The sequence below is a fragment of the Mytilus californianus genome, unplaced genomic scaffold (assembly GCF_021869535.1).
Source record: "Mytilus californianus isolate M0D057914Y unplaced genomic scaffold, xbMytCali1.0.p SCAF_4, whole genome shotgun sequence".
Lineage (NCBI taxonomy): Eukaryota > Metazoa > Mollusca > Bivalvia > Mytilida > Mytilidae > Mytilus > Mytilus californianus.
Genome location: NW_026262690.1, coordinates 108,257,512 through 108,277,208, shown reverse-complemented (window position 1 = coordinate 108,277,208; position 19,697 = coordinate 108,257,512). Strand labels below are relative to the sequence as shown.

Genomic DNA, 19,697 nt, shown 5'->3' with positions numbered 1-19,697 from the left:
AGAATGTGGCGGGGTTCAACATATTTGCTGGCGCCAAACCGTCCCCCAAACCTGGGACAGTGGTGGAATTGACAGTACAACATGTACGTCAATAAAAAAATCAAACTCAACTTCAAAACAGACATTAATAGAGATTTTTAATCATAAGTTGGAAATTCATTTGAAATTGGCAAATTAAGGCCCGTACCGCACCATGTCCTTTATGGCAACTTTAAAACGTTCAAGGATATCCTCCTGTTAGTTTTTTTTACAGTGTCATTCTACTGACTGTAACAATATTCAATCTTATTCTTATGAAGCATTGATTTCCTTGGAAAAATATATCCGCAATCAATTAACTGTGCTTTTGGATTTTCCCTATACCAGGGTTGTAAGAGCGGTAGTTTACTGTGGCAGAGGGTCCCTGGTTTCATCCCCGATTCGTACAGCGGTAATTTTGTAAGACAAATCTACCAGTACACTTGCAACAAATTTCAATGTGCAATTGGCAAGCGTATCATGCGTTCCTGGTGCAGCTGTTTCAATCTATCTTATATAACTGAATATTGTTTTAATTTATGAAAAAAAACGAAAAAAAAAACGTTCGTACATTTCAGGGGTAAAGAGAAACGTAATGACCTCATCGATCAAGCACTTTTGTACAATTTGCCATGAGCGTAGAATCTACAAAGGAGCAGTCACGCGGTGCATTGAATGTGAGGTCTTCTTTTGTGGAGACTGTGAAAAACCTCACAGAAGTTCAAGACTGTATAAAAATCATAAAACCATGTCAGTTAAAGATTATCTAAAGTTACCGACAATAATACAGAACATCAGCAGTCAGTGCAAAGACCACAAGAAGCAATTTGAACTTTACTGTTCTTTTCATGCTTGTCCGTGCTGTGGCCAGTGCTTCAGTGATAAACACAAGAAATGTCAAGACATGAAACCACTGCCAGACATCTTAAAGCAAGTTAAATCATCTGCCTCAGTTCAGCTTTTCGAAAATGATTTGAAGGATGTAATGGAAAACTTTGATACAGTCATAAAATACATGAAAACAAGGATCAGTACAATCAATACTCAGAAAACAAAAGCCGTTGAGGAAATCAAGCATATGAGGAATTCGATCGACGATTACTTAAACAACTTAGAGCAAACAATATTAAATGACTTGGAGTCTAAACATTCAAAGCTGAAATTAAACATGACAACTCTCGTACAACAAATGGAACAGCGAGCCAGTAAGATTAAACAAATACAGAGCGAGTATACCACAATGATACAATATGCAACTGAGTTACAAATGTATGTTGGTCTGAGAGAAATTGAAAAAACGACATCAGAAGCCGCAAAATACATTGACGACTTAGTAGAGAGTGGAGATCACGTTAGTGAAAAGAATTTAGAGGTAAGCATTTCATCTGCTCTTCAGTTAATTTTACATGATGTCAAATCATTTGGAGATATTAAAATTAATACTACCTCATCTCATCTCCAAGTAAAGCCTGTGAGAAAAGATCAAGCCCAGCACTTGCTTCCAAACGATCCTAAAATTGAACAAATAAAGCCATCCTGGTTGAGAACCCTGACAATTCCAGAAGAGAGGAAGACATCGTTAGATATACTAGCCTGCCTAGTGTTAACTGGTGGCAAATTCCTAATACTCGATAACATGAAAAAACAACTGCTTATGTTCAGTAATGATGGTATCCTGATCAGAAAAGTACTTACATTCACAGAACATCCATGTGGTGCTTGCTTTGTCAGAAATAATACAGTGGCTGTCACATTAGGAGCAGCAAACAAGACATCACTGGTGGATGTAGAAAAGAATAAAATTATAAAAACAATTAAACTCGCTCATTATTGTAATGGAGTAGCAAGTGATGGTAAAAAATTGGTCATCAGCAGTGTTCATGAACAGACTACTACAGTAAATCTGAATGACATGTCTCGTACAATCTTAAAAGGAGTGGAAGGATTGAATAGTATTTCATTTTTCAAAGGGAATCTCTATGGGACATTTGACTGTGAAAATAAAGTTTGCTGCTATAATAGTAGTGGAGAACCTCTGTGGACATATCAGCACCAAGACATTGACGGTCCAGTAGGAATTACATTAGACATGAATGGCTTTGTTTATATAGTCTGTCAAGAAAACAACAGTATTGTTGTAGTGTCACCAGATGGTAATATCGGTAAAACAATACTGTCAGAGTCTGATGGAATCAAACGTCCTTGGGCAATAGACATAAACAATGAAACTGGACTGATGATAGTGTCGAGTCAGATATGTGATGATGATATTGGTACATCATATGGAACAGCTTTTGTATATACAATTTAAAGTGTACTTTCTTCATTTTGATAAATAAATTATATCAAAGGTATCCCCATGTCCTTATAGAAACTCTATCCTTTTATAAGAATAAACATTTGTTCACTTGTTACATAAATTAAAAGATTTTCCTAATTTTTCACCTCATATTGCAAAACATATAAAAGAATAAATCGAAAGTAATTTCAAAAATATAGACAGCAATGTGGAAAGGAGAAATATCTGGTCTGTTTGTGAGTGATAAGGTAAGTGTTTAAGCAATATGACATTTGTTCCCAGTTGACCCTCGTTTGACTACTTTGTGTTAGATCATGACTTGTGTATGTTAAAAGTTTCACGGAAATGAGTTTGACCCCTTCCCATTATATACAGAACTGATGTTTGCATGATATTGCGAAATGAGAAATTCGGTACCGACCATGTATTATTTAGGGATCATGGTTTTAGGGTGAAAAATTTTGTCCTGCGTAATCTCTGTCCTTTTTATTTTCACTCTATTCGGTCCTGCCTTTTTTTATTAGTATATCCTGACTTTATTTTACATAAATTGTCATGCTGCCTTCTTTTTTTTTGCCAAGTTGCTCATCCTGCCTATTTTTACTCAAAACTCCTGTTCTGCCTTTTTTTCAAATTTCATCCGAGCCACCCCCCCCCCCCCCCCCTCCCCCTTCTAAATCATAAAATCAAATGGTAGCTCCCTAATAAATGAATTAACATATAAATATAAAGTTTTTGGTGTGAACTTTTAGGTAATATATTTATTGATGATTAAATGTTACAATGAAATTCATGTACAAGTGTGTCAATGTTAAATAGTGCCTGTAAAAAGCCTCATACCAGCTGGTTTACCTATTTATTCAATTATGTCAAAGTTCTAAGCATAGAATGATTTAACGGTTTTACTGTTATTTCACTGAAACAGTTTGGAATCTCCTGCCCGCCGCACAAGCCAAAATTGACAAATATAATTCATACCCATTTATAAATCATAGAAAATTCATAAGGGAGCAACCATTTAACTTCAAAAGGGGGGGGGGGGGGGGGTATAGTTTTTTCTGAGTCAGAAAATTTGTAATTAGATTTTCGACGCTATCAATCAAATTATTTTTTTCAAAATTTAACACTATAAGGTATGGGGAAATCTGGATTCAGAATATTTTTTGTTTGTCATCTGCTTGACCAGAATATTTTTTTTTATCAAATTGGGGATCAGAACATTTTTTTTAGGAAAAAACCATAACCCCACCCCCTTGAAGTTAAATGGTCGTTCCCTAATCGGAATCAGACACAAGATGTATATGTTACAGATAGGATGCTTTTCTGGTATCCAAGACGACAAAAAAAATGCCGCAAGTGATCTACGACACAAACTCATCGTATCTATTAGCCAATTCGTTATGGTGGCAGTAGTGTCGATTTCAGCCTTTCCTCTTCCTGTTCTCTGTTGAAGAAGTATTTGATTCATGACCACACCCTTTTAATGAAATCCATGTAATTTGAACAGGCACGGACACAACGTATCAATTGAGATATATAAACGTCAACTGATGGGACAAGGGGTTTGTTACTGCTGCATGATAAATGAGAAATAGCAAATTGGAAAGTTTAATCATAACAGTTTTACATAGATTCAATTTGAAGGCGTCCGTCTTTTCAATATCAAGAAAAAGATCAAGATATGAAGCAAACTGTCTAGTTTCGGTAGAACAACACGAACCCCACAAGAAACCGTGGGTGATCTCAGGTGCTCCGGAAGGCTAAACAGATCCTGCTCCCGTCGTGGAACAAAAGTTTTTCATTGATATTTTACTTGGGTCTACCTAATTGTTCTGTTTAACGTAAACTGTAAAAGTATGTTTAACGTTATACCCAATTTGTTGTTGGTTTGGTTAATGTATATTGTCGCATTTTAGCCTGTCCTTGTTCGATGTTGGTATAACTGATTTCAGTCTCGTCAATTCCGAAATCCAGTTTCTTTTATCTTTAAGGAAATTGTATACTAGTATAAAGTTGTCACTATTTGTTATCTTTGGTTTCTTCATCCCAAATATCTATAATTTTACGGAGTCCACTTACTATCTTCAGTATGCTTAGTTCAATTTACTTCAAACTGATTAATTTTGTTTGAATTGATAAAAGTAAGCTCCCTTTTGAGAAAATCTTCAGAATTCTCATTTCAAAATTATGGGACTTATACTATTTCATTTAAGATATTTTTACATATGAAAATATTGAATTTGCATAGAGTATACGTGTAACATTACATTTCTGGACAAACAGTATCATTTCATACTACCAGTTATTATCTTATTACACTGATATCTTCAGGGAAACTATTTTAAAAAAACTGAATATTGTTTCATTTCAGAGAAGAAAAAAAAGTTTTTGACATTTCAGTTAGGAGAAAAGCCACGGCATCATCTGTCAAACACGTTTGTACAATTTCCCGCTAAGATATAGTATCCAAAGAAGTAGCCACTTGGTGCAGCGAGTAAGCGGTTTTCTCTTGTTGATACTCTCAGTAAAAATACTCACTAAAAGTCAAGACTGTTCAAGATCCATTTAACAATGTCAGCTGAAGATTATCAAATTTACCTACATTCATGCAAGAAATTCGCAGTCAGTGCAGAGACCACAGGTAAATTTTACTGGTCTATCCATGCATGTCCCTGTTGTGTCCAGTGCGTCACCGAGAAATGTCAAGACATGAAACAACTAACATTCTCAAGCAAATTAAATCATATGACTCCGTTCAGATTTTTGAAAATTATTTTAAGGATGCTAAAGAAAACCTAGATAAAGCCATAAAATACCTGAAAACAAGGATTAGTACCATCAATACCCAGAAAACGACAGCCGTACATGAAATCCAGTATATTAGGAAGTCAATCGATGATTACTAAGACAAATTAGAGCAAAACATACTTATGTTGATCATTGTCATTTTGCTTAGTTTCATCTGCTTCCTATTTTAACATCGGACTCGGACTTTTTCTAAACTGTGCTTTGCTGTGAGTATTACTGTGTGCTAGTTTATTCCACTTTGGCTAGATGTATAGGGGGATTGCGATCTCACAAAACATGTTTTTTACACCACCGCATTTATGCGCCTATCCCAATTTAGGAATATCTAACCTTTGTTAGTCTAAATTTTATAATTTTAGTTCATTTCTTTCTTTCTGGGTCTAGTGTGAAGTCCATATCGCTGAACTAGTATATATTATTGTTTAGCGACCAACTAAAGCCCGCCTCCGAGTGCGGATTTTCTCGCTGCGTTGAAGAGCCATTGGGGGGCCTTGGGCTTTTCTCTGCTGTTTGGTCGGGTTGTTGTCTCTTTGGTGTATTCTCAGTTTTCATTCTCAATTCTATTAATGACTTGGAGTATAGTCTTTCAAAGCTGAAATCAAACATAGTCACTCTCGTACAACAAATGGAACAGCTAGCCAGTAAGATAAACCAAATCCAGAGCGAGTTTACAAAATTGATACAATATGCAACCAAGTTACAAATGTATGTGCTCTGAGACAATTCAATACATTTCAAGCAGCAAAATACATTGAAAATTTAGAAAGTAGAGACCACTTCACTGAAAAGAATCTGGAAGTAAATTTTTCGTCTGCTCTTAAATCAATTATACAAGATGTGGAATCGTTTAGATTCGTTTGTGAACTTTCCATTTCTATGTAGTAACATTCCAGCAGCGCCTGCATACGGAGTATATATCTCCCAATTGATACGATATTCCCGGGCTTGTGTTTCCTATCATGATTTCCTTGATAGAGGATTGCTGCTCACAGGGAAGCTATCAAACCAAGAGTTCCAAATGGGGAAGTTGAAATCATCCCTTCGTAAATTTTACGGACGCCATCACGAGTTGGTTGACAGTTATGGAATAACCGTTTCACAGATGATATCGGATATGTTCCTTATGTCGTAACTACAATACCCTCCCTTTTCACGAATATGACTTACCGAATTAGACTATTTACCGGATTTGTAATAACATAAGCAACACGACGGGTGCCACATGTGGAGCAGGATCTGCTTACCCTTCCGGAGCACCTGAGATCACCCCCAGTTTTTGGTGGGGTTCGTGTTGCTTAGTCTTTGGTTTTGTATGTTGTGTCATCTGTACTATTATTTGTCTGTTTGTCTTTTTATTTTTGGCCATGGCGTTGTCAGTTTGTTTTCGATCTATGAGTTTGACTGTCCATCTGGTATCTTTCGTCCCTCTTTTAGAGATATACATATTAATAGCACCTCTTCTTCTCTCCATGTAAAGACCGGACGAAAAGATCAAGTCCAGAATTTTGTTCCAGCGATTCCTAGAATAGAAAAAATTAAGCCATCCTTTTTGCGACGTTTTACAGTTCTAGAAAATATGAGGTCTTTTAGTATATTAAGGATAAGTATAGCGTTACCTGATGGTAATTTTACGATACTTTATTGCACAAAAACAACTACCGCTGTTCAATAATAATGGTATCTTTCTCAGAACAGTTGTTACATTAGAGATGGTCCATGGGGTGCTTGCTTTGTCACAAATAATTCAGTGGATGTCACATTACATTTAACAAACCAGACAGCACTGGTGGATGTAGAAAGAATAATATTATTAAATTAATTACAATTTATCATGCCTGTTATGGAGTGGTACATGGTGATGGTACAACTTTGATCATTGCCAGTATTGACAAGACTTCTTAAGTAACTACGAATGACAATCTTCGACAATATGAATATGAATGACAATACCCTTCCCTTTTCACGAATGTGACTTACCAAATTAGACTATTTACCGGATTTGTAATAACATAAGCAACACGACGGGTGCCACATGTGGAGCAGGATCTGCTTACCCTTCCGGAGCACCTGAGATCACCCCCAGTGTTTGGTGGGGTTCGTGTTGCTTAGTCTTTAGTTTTCTATGTTGTGTCATCTGTACTATTATTTGTCTGTTTGTCTTTCTAATTTTGGCCATGGCGTTGTCAGTTTGTTTTCGATCTATGAGTTTGACTGTCCATCTGGTATCTTTCGTCCCTCTTTTCGCATGAATGGAGAAACTGGAATGAATTTCACAATTTCAAGGAAATGTGCTGCTACAAAACCAACGTTGGACCTCTCTGGACATATTAGCACAATGATATTACCTGGCCAGGAGGACTTTTACTAGACATAAATGGCTTTGTTTATATAATTTGCAACAGTAACAACAGTATCGTGGTAGTATCACCAGCTGGTAAAACCTGTAAAAAGTACTGTCAGAAGCTGATGGAATCAAGTGTCCTCATTCAATAGACATCAACAGAGAAACAGGAATTATGATAGTGTAACTACTGAAATAAGTGATGGATCTTTTTATACAGCTTTCGTTGATAAAATATATCGTAAACAGTGGCATTTTTTTCATTTTGAAAATTGCATAGTATTTATCAAAGGCATTATATCTTCATTATTTTAAAAGGCGTCTCAATCCTTTTATTAGAAAACAAAACATCATTTCACTTTTTACATGAAATAAGAGATGTTCATAATTTTTCACTTCACAGATAAAAATTATAGAAAAAATAAACGTATTTAAAAAATGAAAACTTAACAATATTGGAGCATCCGAAAGACTTCTTTTTGGGGAATTACCTTAATCAGGAAAACTCAAACAGAAACATTTGAAGACCAACGATGAAAAGGTACTTGAAAACTCCAGCTATCTAACAACAAGTGACCTTACAATAATAACCAAGGTTCAGTTTACTTTCTTTTTACTACTTATGAAACATTACCCTTGAAATTTTACAGTTTCATGAAACTCAAAGTTTTCCACTCTATTCAGCCTGGCGAATATATATATACTAAGTAACAGATTTAAGTGTGTGATTGCACAATGAGCAGTAACAAATCAATATATGATTTGCCTATTGTTGAATAGGATATAGGTCCAGCTGTATGTATATGGAACCATTGTCTACTAATTTCTAGAGAGGGGTATGGTGATGCAAAAAAAAAATTAATCATTTGAACAAACTAATGTTTGAGGGGATTACAAACCGGACTTAAAAGTCTTATTTAGTAGGTTAACCATCCAAATCAATGGTTTATGTGTGTCAAACCTTTCTCGACATGTATTATCATATTTTAAGCAACACATTGTACTTATTCTGTTTCATATACATACATGAAACTGACTAGTATAAAAACATTACGGATTCCAATGGCTCTCACACTTTACCAATGTCTACCCGATCCTTAGTGTCCCTTACCTATTGTTGAAGGCAGTATATTACCCTCTATTTGTCGTTTCTGTTTTTTTATTAGGTTGTTGATCTACGTATCTCACAAATATTATTCATGTAAAAATAAGACGTGGTATGATTGCCAATGAGACAACTATCCGCAAGAGACCAAATGACTCAGTAATTTACAACTATAGGTCACCGTACGGCCTTCAACAATGAGTTAAACTCATGCCGCATAGTCAGCTATACAAAGCCCCGGATTGACAAAGGTAAAATAATTCAGACAAGGAAACTTACGGCTTGATTTATGTACTAAATAATGAACGAAAAACAATATAATATACAGCAACAAACGACAACCACTGAATTACAGGCTCCTGACTTGGGATAGGCACATACATAATGTGGCGGGGTTAAAAATATGCCGTTTTATTTTCTCGTTACACATTGTGTCTTCCCTGATGATATTCATTCGAGCAAAATAATCTTTACACATTGTGTTTTTCCCTGATGCTCTACATTCGAGCAAAACAAACTTTACACATTGTGTTTTCCCTGATGCTATACATTCGAGCTAAACAATCTTTACACATTGCGTATTCCCTGATGATATACATTAGAGCAAAACAATCTTTACACATTATGTTTTCCTTGATGCTATATATTCGAATAAAACAATCTTTACACGTTGTGTTTTCCCTGATGCTATACATTCGAGCAAAACAATTTTTACACATTGTGTTTTTCCCTGATGCTATACATTCGAGCAAAACAATTTTTACACATTGTGTTTTTCCTGGTGCTATACATTCGAGCAAAACAATATTTAAACATTGTGTTTTCCCTGATGCTATATATTCGAGCAAAATAATCTTTACACATTGTGTTTTTCCTGATGCTAATCTAATAGATCAACCACTTTGAAATATACATATTTAAAAGAAGTGCATTTAGTTAAAACATTAAAAGGATCAGCTTTTTCCAAGCAAAAAAAACAAAAAAAAAACAGATTTGTTGACCAATTGTATGGCATTTTTTTAATTTCATTTTACCTAGAGGTATATAGAGAAGGTTTGCAGCATCAAATATTTAAGCGGAACTCGTCGAATTCTAATAGCAGTTCACCTGCATCACAAAAAGACAATACATATCATTACATAGACATTTTAAAACTAGCTCTTAATGAAATTCTAATTAAACTGGTAAAATTGTTAACACTTGTATAATTTCGGTTGTAACAATCTAACCTTTTTCTTTTTCTCTTTACCATAGTAACTATTATAATCAAAAGGCGAATGCCTATAATTGTCCAAATTAAAATGAAGGCACTTAATTAACTTCAGTTGTAATCACAGTCACTTCTCTCAGAAAAAAAATCCTATATACCTTAATATAACACAGGCGTGTTATACACAATTGTGTAGATAAATCAATTTAGATTTACGGCATAACAAGTTTTAGTGGGGTTGACAACCGAAAATCGAAATATAACGGAATTTCGCGACCGGGTGACATTTTTCAAAAATGAGAGTTAAGTACCTTGTGTTATATTAAGGTATATAGGAAATTTGTTTTCTGAGAAAAGTGTCTGTGGTTGTAATGCAAGAATAATAGCTGTATACATCATGGACAATACAATTAGAATCAGACTTTTGAATCGTTACCTTGACGAAAGGTTTTCTGTGAGTTGATCTTCACAATCCGAACATAATAAGTGAAAAACGAATAATTTACAGTGATCATACTTTCTTTTAGATATATTCCATATTCATAACAAAACACCATAGACCTGATAAAGTGATTACCTGAACAAAAGATTTAATTGAGTTAATCATTACTTATACTTTCCTTTGGAATATCTTTCTTTTATCCTACTATTTAGAAGTATAATTTAAAATGGGGTGGGGGGTTGGAATCGTATAGGCTTTATATTAGCCCACACAAAGGATTAAGGGCTACAGCGCGCTATTCTCAACTTTGCTCCTAAAACCACTAGCTTCCTGTAAATAAGGTTATTTTCGCAGATTTAAGGTGGTACAAAATATACCTCTTTAGAAAATTTCCAACATTTCAGTTTTTGAAATCAATTTGGTCACAATCAACAACCAACAGTATTGTATATATGATATATGACACGAGCAACAATTATGTCAAGCAGCAACCAACGACATTCACTGGGTTACAGGCCAGGCTTCTGTGTAAGGACAGGCACATTAAGCATGTGGCGGGGTTAAAAATGTTTGTGAGTGTAAAACTAGGACAGTAGAGTGACAATACTACAAAAGAATACACTGTATAAATCATTTGGAAAATGCGCGACTCCTCGTGTCATGAGCCCTAAGCATAAAAACAATTCACTTTAATACAAAAGACACAGAATACCGATCTAAGAGTACTCGCAGTTTCTAAAAGCTTGTTCAAAACCCAAGTGTAACTAACCAAGCATGTTCTCTCTGCCATCTTTGCATACAAATATATATATTTGTCTTTTTTCAATAGCAAAATAAGGCGATTCTTCAAAGATCCTAATTCCTTTTACCGGTTGAATCTAGTGTATGTATTTACAAACATGATTGACCCCGTCACATTCTATATGTTCCTGTCCCAAGTCAGGAGCCTGTTCAGTGGTTTTCGTTGGTTCATATTTATTTTTGTCAATCATTTTGTTATGAATAATCCGTTATTTTTCTCGTTTAAATTGTTTCACATTTTTCATGTGGGAGCCTTTTAAAGCCGACTATTCGGTAAAGGTGTTTTCATTGTTGAAGGCCTACGGTCGCCCATATTTGATTATAACCACTTCTTTTTAGTGGATATTTGACTCATTGGCAATCACACCACCTCTCCTTATTTTTATATTTACATTCATCAACTTGAGTTTACGCTAACGTGACGCTTCGTAAATTTTTGTCAACAGTTGAAAATAAAAAATTCCCGAGGCACACAAGTATAACGGGAATTGATTGTCTTCTTGCGCGTGTGTAATACATGTAAGTGTAGGCGTAGGAATTTTTGGTGCCATAAAATTTGATTGTCAAGCGACATCTTTATGCAGTTAATTCTAGCCTGTACTTCGTACTGTGAACATCGTATTTTTCAGGGATGTTTAAAGAAAAATATTTGAATAATGTTGTATTTTGGCAAATATATTGATTTTTATGTAGGTGGAATGGCTATACAAACGTAATCGTATTTCGACTTTTGTACCAAATATTTTATAGCCGTAGTCCTAATGACTAGATTTCTTTTTTACTTCAATATCTACAAACAGAATTATGTTTTCTTTTTCTCATTTTCCTAAGTGAGGTCCAACACTAGAGTTTCGTTGGCATTGACAAAAGAACACAGATTTCCCAAAATGGGTTTTTCCTGATCGGCCACGGAACATTCAGTTATTCAATTATTCAAATACAAAAGGTTAACATGAGATTATTTTTCTAGTGCAATTAAGTTATTGAATTCACCTTGTATAGTGTATATGTTTATATTGATCATGTCTTATTAAATCATCGGGCAGCTCACAATTTGCAATACTCGATCTAGTCAACAAACATAAGTTTGTGTTTTGTTTTTCTTTAAATAGTTGAGTTTAAATGTATTAAGTCGAAAGAAGACCAAGTATTTTTAAATTTTAATCAATAACTCCAGGTAAATATATAAGTATCACAGATAAATTGATATTTACCTTCCATATGCAAATTCTTTCCTGTCAAAATGGTCAGGTAAGAATGTTGAAGTAATTCAACTGTTCGTGTATTTCATTAACCCCATTTAATTCTGATCAAATATTACCTTGGCGACAATACTATGAAAATGAGAAACCTAAGTTCTTTAACCAGAAATTAGAAAGTTCACAGTTGTTGAAAAAAAAACCACATTTGTGTAAACATTACAAATTACACATTGAGATTTAACATTAACACAGAGATTTAAAAAGTTCAATAATACACACTGACAAAATAAGAAAAATTACACACGAGATCAAAAAATTAAAAACAAACACTGATAATTAAAAAAAAACACACAATCAGATTTGTGCACACAAGCTATACGAATATACCTTATTAGCATATACTAAAGGTGCGTTTCTGTATGTATCTGATGTTAACTATGGTTACGCGTAGATACATTACGATAACGATCGTTGACAATTGGGAGAAATAAATCTGAATTATAGATGATCTTTTTTTTTTTACCACAGTTAAGAAACGCTGCTATCTTATTCACTGTCTACATGTAATTATTCATATCCACAATCGATTTTTAAAGCGATAACTGGATAGTAAGTGATTAAAAGTAATTGGACATAAACAAGCATTCTGTGAGTATTGCATGACAATACTTAGTCCCCTACCGGTTAAAAATTCATTGTAATGGAGCAAACCTACCACTAAATTATTCAAATAATTTACTAAAGAAAAGGAAAAAAATCCAAAATATCATTTATCTTAATACAATGTCTTTTACAAATCTTTTTAAAAAAATGAGTTTTTCCCTTTGAACAGAAATCTAGTAATTAATAAGTATTTCATCAAAAATTTTATTCTAGGGAAAGTTAAAAAATGAGTTAATTCCCTTTGAACAGAAATCTAGTAATTAATTAGTATTTCATCAAAAATTTAATTCTAGGGAAAGGGCTTTAACTGAACAAGGAGAAAAGCTAAAATCGTGAAAATCGAACTTGACCTGTAACTTGTCATGATAAAACAATACTCCAAATATCAAATCAATATCTTCAAGCATGAAGAAAAAAAGTCTGGAAAACTGATTTGCCGGACTGACGGATGGACAGACGGACAGACGGACAGAGTGCAAACCTAAAGTCCACTTCGACTTCGTCGGTAGGGGACTAATAAACATGGCTATTACCGTTGACATTTTCACCCAAAGGAAACCATCACAGAGATCTATACAAAAGCTGAAAACAATTTAGTTAAATCTAATTGTTTATAAGCGTCAATTGAGACACGCGTCTTTCTCATTGACATTTACCCGTTTTACTCATAAAAAAATCCTAGCCAAAATGATCATTCATTCAAATAGTATATGAATAAAGGATTTGAGTAATACGTCGATAAAAACAGCATTTCAGCGATGCAACTTTAGTGCACAAGGTTACATATGTCGCTTGTAAACTGATTTTAACTGGGTGTTTTGGTCGGTAATTCGTTGTGGTCGAATGTCATTACGATCAAGGTACACTGAGCAAACCTTGCTGCCGATGAATTTGCATCACTGTGTCTAACATTCTGCGACATTTGTCCCAGGCGAGACAAAAACCAATTTATTTGTCTTTTTTTTTTTCTTTGGTCATATTGTCGTGTTATCTTATTTATAGTTTTGATTCCACCCCCTTTTTTTCCTCTCTCGGTACCGTAACCCTTTTGTCCATTATGAAAAAAAGAGAAGAATATTTGTTGCATTAAGTTTCTGGACATCTCAAAATAATTACTTTGATACAGTAATATTTTGGGCAAACCATTTTATATTACTGAATATTGTTTTATTTTAGATCGTAAAAAAACTCAAAGGAGTTCCAGACGTCGAAGAACCATAAACCCATTAGCTCAATATTATCAACAGTCGCATATATTATGCAAGAAATATGCAATCAACAGCAATGTGTTCCAAATGTTTGTGGAATTGAACAGATTAAGCCATCCTTGTTGAGACGACTTACTATTCCAAAAGATATCAAGTCTTTAGGAATAATATGGGCCTGTCTAGTATTACCTGATGGTAAATTTATAATAATTGATCACAACAAAAAACGACTACATCTGTTCAGTAATGAGGGCATTTATATCAGAAAGGTAGTTACATTCAAAGAATATCCAAATAATGCTTGCTTTGTCAGTAATAATTCAGTTGCCGTCACATTAGAAGCAAACCAGATTGCACTTGTAGATGTAGAAAAAAATAAAATTATAAGTACAACAAAACTTTCTCATAAATGTTATGGAGTAGCGAGTGATGGTAAAACTTTGGTCATCAGCAGTGATGACAAGTGCACTAGAGTGAATCTGATTGACATGTCTCAAACAATTTTAGAAGGCGTGGTTAAACTGAAAAGTATTTCATTATTCCAAGGAAATATATATGGTACCGTTTTCTATGAAGACCAAGTAAGGTGCTATACAAGTACTGGAGAACCACTCTGGACATTTCAGAGCCATGACATTGACTATTCAGGAGGACTTGCGTTAGACAAGAATGGCTGTGCCTTTATAGCTTCTTATGAAAACAACAAAATAGTGGTAGTATCACCTGATGGTAAAACCAGTAAGACGATATTATCAGAAGCTGATGGAATTAAATCTCCTGTAGCAATAGACATCAACAGTGAAACGGGATTGATGATAGTATCTAGTGACATAAGTGATGACAGCTGTGATCAAACAGCTTTCGTTTATAAAATCTAAACAATACCGTGTTTTTCCATTTTATAAATAAAGGTATAGCTGTATATTTTAATGATATCAAAGGCACTATATGCTTCTTATTAGATGTCTTCGTCCTATTATTAGAATAAACATTTATTCATTTTGTACATGATATAAAAAAATCCAAAATTACTTCACATAAATAAAAAAAAATAAAAGTAGTTTAAAAATTCCAATAACGCTTTATTAAGTTTGTGCATCAGAAACATTTCCCTGGATTATAATTTTACAGGAATGCTCGAACTTAACAACTTGAAGGTCAAGGGTGTTTGAATATTTGAGCTATATGACATTGAGTGGATTAACAGAATAGCTAAATTTATGAATAGTCATCATCAAAAAATTATGCAGATTAGGATGAAGTCAAATGATTATGTAAATGCTGTTATTGTGTGTTTCTGTCAGAAAAAAGGAATTGATCTTGGTTACATCAAAATGACTGTAAAATAAAGAAGGTCAATAAATCTTTCTTTTATTTTAAAAGAAATTAGCTTTAAACAAATTCAAAGTACAATCGTACTTTCTTGTTTATTTGACCTGTTGATACTAATTGTATTGCTTTTTTGTTATTTAATGTTATTCGGGGTTATATCTGGTCTATATACCAGCTTTGATAAGTGTTTGGTATAACTATACATTTTCACTTCGTACTATGAACATCAAAATTATTTATTTTGTAATAATATTTCCTTTCTCTATTGGTACTGTACACGTATACCTAACAACAAAATTATTTTCATTTACCTGTGTTTAAAGTTATTGCAAATGGATGGTATTTTTGTTCGAGCATATTGTTTTTCTTTAATTGTTTACAGCAGATTCCAACGAGTGTGTAGCTATAGGTAGAATCTTTGGTTAGCTTCCTTGCTAGCTCAACCATGAAATGATTATTACCTTAAAATTGGGAGGAGCACAGCGCTATATTATCATCCAGTGAAAACATTTATATCAATGGCCTGTTTATTATTTATGTTTCATACAAAGGTTTACCGAGACTACTTTGCAAATGAAATTTCATTTCTTACTCTTTGATTGAATTAAAAAATCTTTTTATTACAAAGAATCAGAAGCGGAGTCACGTTGTTTTTTTTTTTAATATTTACGCCGGGAATAGGCAGTCTAGTTAATTTATGTCTTTTGGTGTATTCCCCACGCATGAAACATTGTTATGTATTTTCTTTATATATGCATATTTTTTAGAACTAAAATCTTTTATATTCACACAGAAAAGAAAAATTATTATACTACTTAATATCATGCACGGTTGTAGTACTTATATTTAGTTAAAAATACAACGAAAAAAAAAACCAGCAAACAACTGCAGTTTAGAATTGAAAATATTGCAGAGTTTATGGACATCCACTTGGTTTGTTAACTACTTATTAGTTTTAGATAAATAATGCAGCCATGAAGACCAATTTTTATGTCTCTACTTCAGTTCGATTTAATCTGACCTAGATTAAATGATCAGGTCATATGTACTTTTGAACACCTTCCAATCTTTTTTACCTGTCCGGGTGTATTGTAAACATATGTGTATGTGTAAAAGTGAATACGGTCAGCACTTGGCAATCATATCCAACTACATTTTATTAACTTGATGTAACAAATTTAACAGACAGGTAAAATATATTATTATTTGTAATGTCTGACGAAGAAGAAAACATTTTAGGAATTTCAGCTTTCATTTAACTTTTCACCATTTATCAAAATAAAATTGGCAAATCAAACACACCTACAACATGCTTGTGAATGATCTTAATAATTATCATTAAATTTAAAATTTAGATTGAAAACTTATTTTTAAACTGACTTGTAAAACTAGTTTTACAATGTTTATATTCTGTCACTTAATTCTGATTGGTTCTCTGCTTAACTATTGACTCCACCCAAAGGCTGGATGTACCGTACCTAATAATGATTTCATGGTTGAGCTAGCAAGGAAGCTAACCAAAGATTCTACCATTAGCTACACACTCGTTGGAATCGGCTGTAACATTTCTTACCGATATAACATGTTACTTTTATTATTCTTCCCTTAGTTTATTTATTTTGTATTCAAAATTATTTATTTTGTAAAAATATTTCCTTTCTCTATTGGTACTGTACAGGTATACCTAACAACAAAATTATTTTCATTTACCTGTGTTTAAAGTTATTGCAAATGGATGGTATTTTTGTTTGAGCATATTGTTTTTCTTTAATTGTTTAACATTTCTTACCGATATAACATGTTACTTTTATTATTCTTCCCTTAGTTTATTTATTTTGTATTTACATTGTGTCATAGGTCAAATTTATTTGTTCAGTGTATGTTCAATGGTGTTAATATGTCCTTTGATTGAGTTAAGCTATTTCAGTTGATATTTTATAGTGTGTCTTTCTATGTTGTGATGTTACACTATTGTTTCAGAAAAAGGGTGAAGGTTTGGTACCATTAAAACGTTTAAACCCGCTGCATTTGTTTGCACCTGTCCTAAGTCAGGAATCTGATGTTCAGTAGTTGTCGTTTGTTGATGTGGTTCATAAGTGTTTCTCGTTTCTCGTTTTTTATATAGATTAGACCATTGGTTTTCCCGTTTGAATGGTTTTACACTAGTAATTTTTGGGGCCCTTTATAGCTTACTGTTCGGTGTGAGCCAAGGCTCCGTGTTGAAGACCGTACTGTGACCTATAATGGTTTACTTTTATAAATTTTGACTTGGATGGAGAGTTGTCTCATTGGCACTCATACCACATCTTCTTATATCTATTCACATCATCATTTGTTTATGTTTCAATGTTTTGAGAACTCTTACATTCATGTATTTTCACAATGCTTATGTTCAAACAACACAGTCAGGAGTTGATTGTTCAATGATGTCATTTACATGCTGCTTATCAGTTGACATACACTACATTCTTATTTTAACACAGGTGTGTACTCGAAGCATTTTAGGGATGTAATCAAAGTTTAACCATTTTTTGGAACAAATTATCTGAAAATTGTTTGCATCTTGATTGCATGCCTTCATGGAACCAAGAAATGTGTATAAAGTCTTAACTTCAATAAAGCAATAAATGAGGCATCAAGAGGCATGCTCATAAAATTGATGGACAACTGATTACTATAATATGTGGGTAATTTATCATCCATGTTGGAGAATCAGGACCAAAATAACTGCACTGTGGCTACTGTCAGTATCATAGAACGAATCAATCTGTTTAGCATAATTTATGAAGTTTCAGCAAATCAGATATCAATATAAAGGAGATGTGGTTTGATTGCCAATGAGACAACTATCCAGCAGAGTTCAAATGACATGGAAATAAGCATCTTGTTTACAGATCAGACAAAACACAACCAAATTTTCATACTGACACCCTAAGGAAAACTTGTCATTGGCTTCAGTGGTTTAGAAGAATTGTGAGTGTTTTAAGTTAAACAGATGGAAGGTATCAAGCTATGACAAAAGAATATATACAGTAACTTTTTCATCAAGTGTTCTAAAGATAGTAGCATGATAAGGTATTTACAGCATCTTAACATGATGACCAAATCGTCCGACCAAATATGAAATGTACCAGTCAGAGCATCTTGAAGGAGTGTATTCACATAAAATTAAGTTCAGAATTAAAACATGTATCCTAACAAAAATAATATGATCATCAGACAATTATATTGTATCATAATATATAATTATAGTACATCTTACTTGTGTCTGATTCATTTTGCTTTGAGCAAATGAAATATATATGTTAACTAAACACATCATGACCAAATATAAACAAAAAACTTCCTTCTCAAAATGAATAGATGGACAGAAGTACGTTTCAGAAAAATGCCTGTACAAAGTCAGGAATATGACAGTTGTCTTCCATTCATTCTGTTTAGTTGATAGAGTTGAGCATTTGATTTTATAAGATTTTATAGACTTTCCTTTTTTTTGAATTTACCTTGGATTTCTGTGTTTTTGTTGATTCTTTTTTCCTATTTGGTTTTGAACCAAGGCAAGACACAATAAGAATTCTTATGTAATGCAATAATTAAGACCCAAATATTTAAAGCATCTTTACTCTACAAAAGGTATAATATCACAACATCACATATTGCAACAATCCATCCTTGTGTCCTTTTGTTCTGAGGATTTCTGACTACAGTATTAAAATGTTAAAATATAAAATTATTCAATCATTCTTCTTTTCCTCTGCTGATTTTGGAGGGTGTGCTTCTCCATTACTGTCCTTATGTTCTGTTTTCTCTTCTTCTGATTGGCTTGGCTCTTTGACTTCTGATTGGCTGGATTCTTTGACTTCTGATTGGCTGGATTCTTTGACTTCAGATTGGCTGGATTCTATGGCTTCTGATGGGCTTGTTTCTATGGCTTCTGATTGCTCAGGAATGATGTCACCATTAGGGTCTAACATGTCCTGACTGGTACCAAATTCGTTCACTCTTTTAGGGTCTATACGATAAATGTAACGTTGATACAGGAAAATGAAAAAGACAATGTCTGAAAAAGATAAATACTTATATATATAGATATAAGAAGATGTGGTATGAGTGCCAATGAGACAACTCTCCATACAAGTCAAAATTTATAAAATTAAACCATTATAGGTCAAATTACGGTCTTCAACATGGAGCCTTGGCTCACACCGAACAGTAAGCTATAAAGGGCCCAAAAATTACTAGTGTAAAACCATTCAAACGGGAAAACC

At 33.6% G+C, this 19,697-nt stretch overlaps 1 protein-coding gene and 1 long non-coding RNA gene across 2 annotated transcripts in view; one reads left to right on the top strand and one right to left on the bottom strand.

The window, feature by feature from the left end:
- Positions 1 to 12,238: 12,238 nt before the first annotated feature.
- On the top strand, positions 12,239 to 15,780 carry LOC127739072 (uncharacterized). The gene is made up of 2 exons (XR_008000267.1): positions 12,239 to 12,275; positions 14,066 to 15,780. It is a non-coding gene; the product is annotated as an uncharacterized LOC127739072 (long non-coding RNA).
- Positions 15,781 to 19,034: 3,254 nt separating this feature from the next.
- Positions 19,035 to 19,697, bottom strand: part of LOC127739058 (putative lipid scramblase CLPTM1) — a 28,500-nt gene continuing 27,837 nt past the window's right edge. The window contains exon 14 of the mRNA XM_052250629.1: positions 19,035 to 19,489. Coding sequence (XP_052106589.1) covers positions 19,164 to 19,489 — 326 coding nt within the window. The 3' untranslated portion in view covers positions 19,035 to 19,163. The remainder of the gene's footprint in view (positions 19,490 to 19,697) is intronic.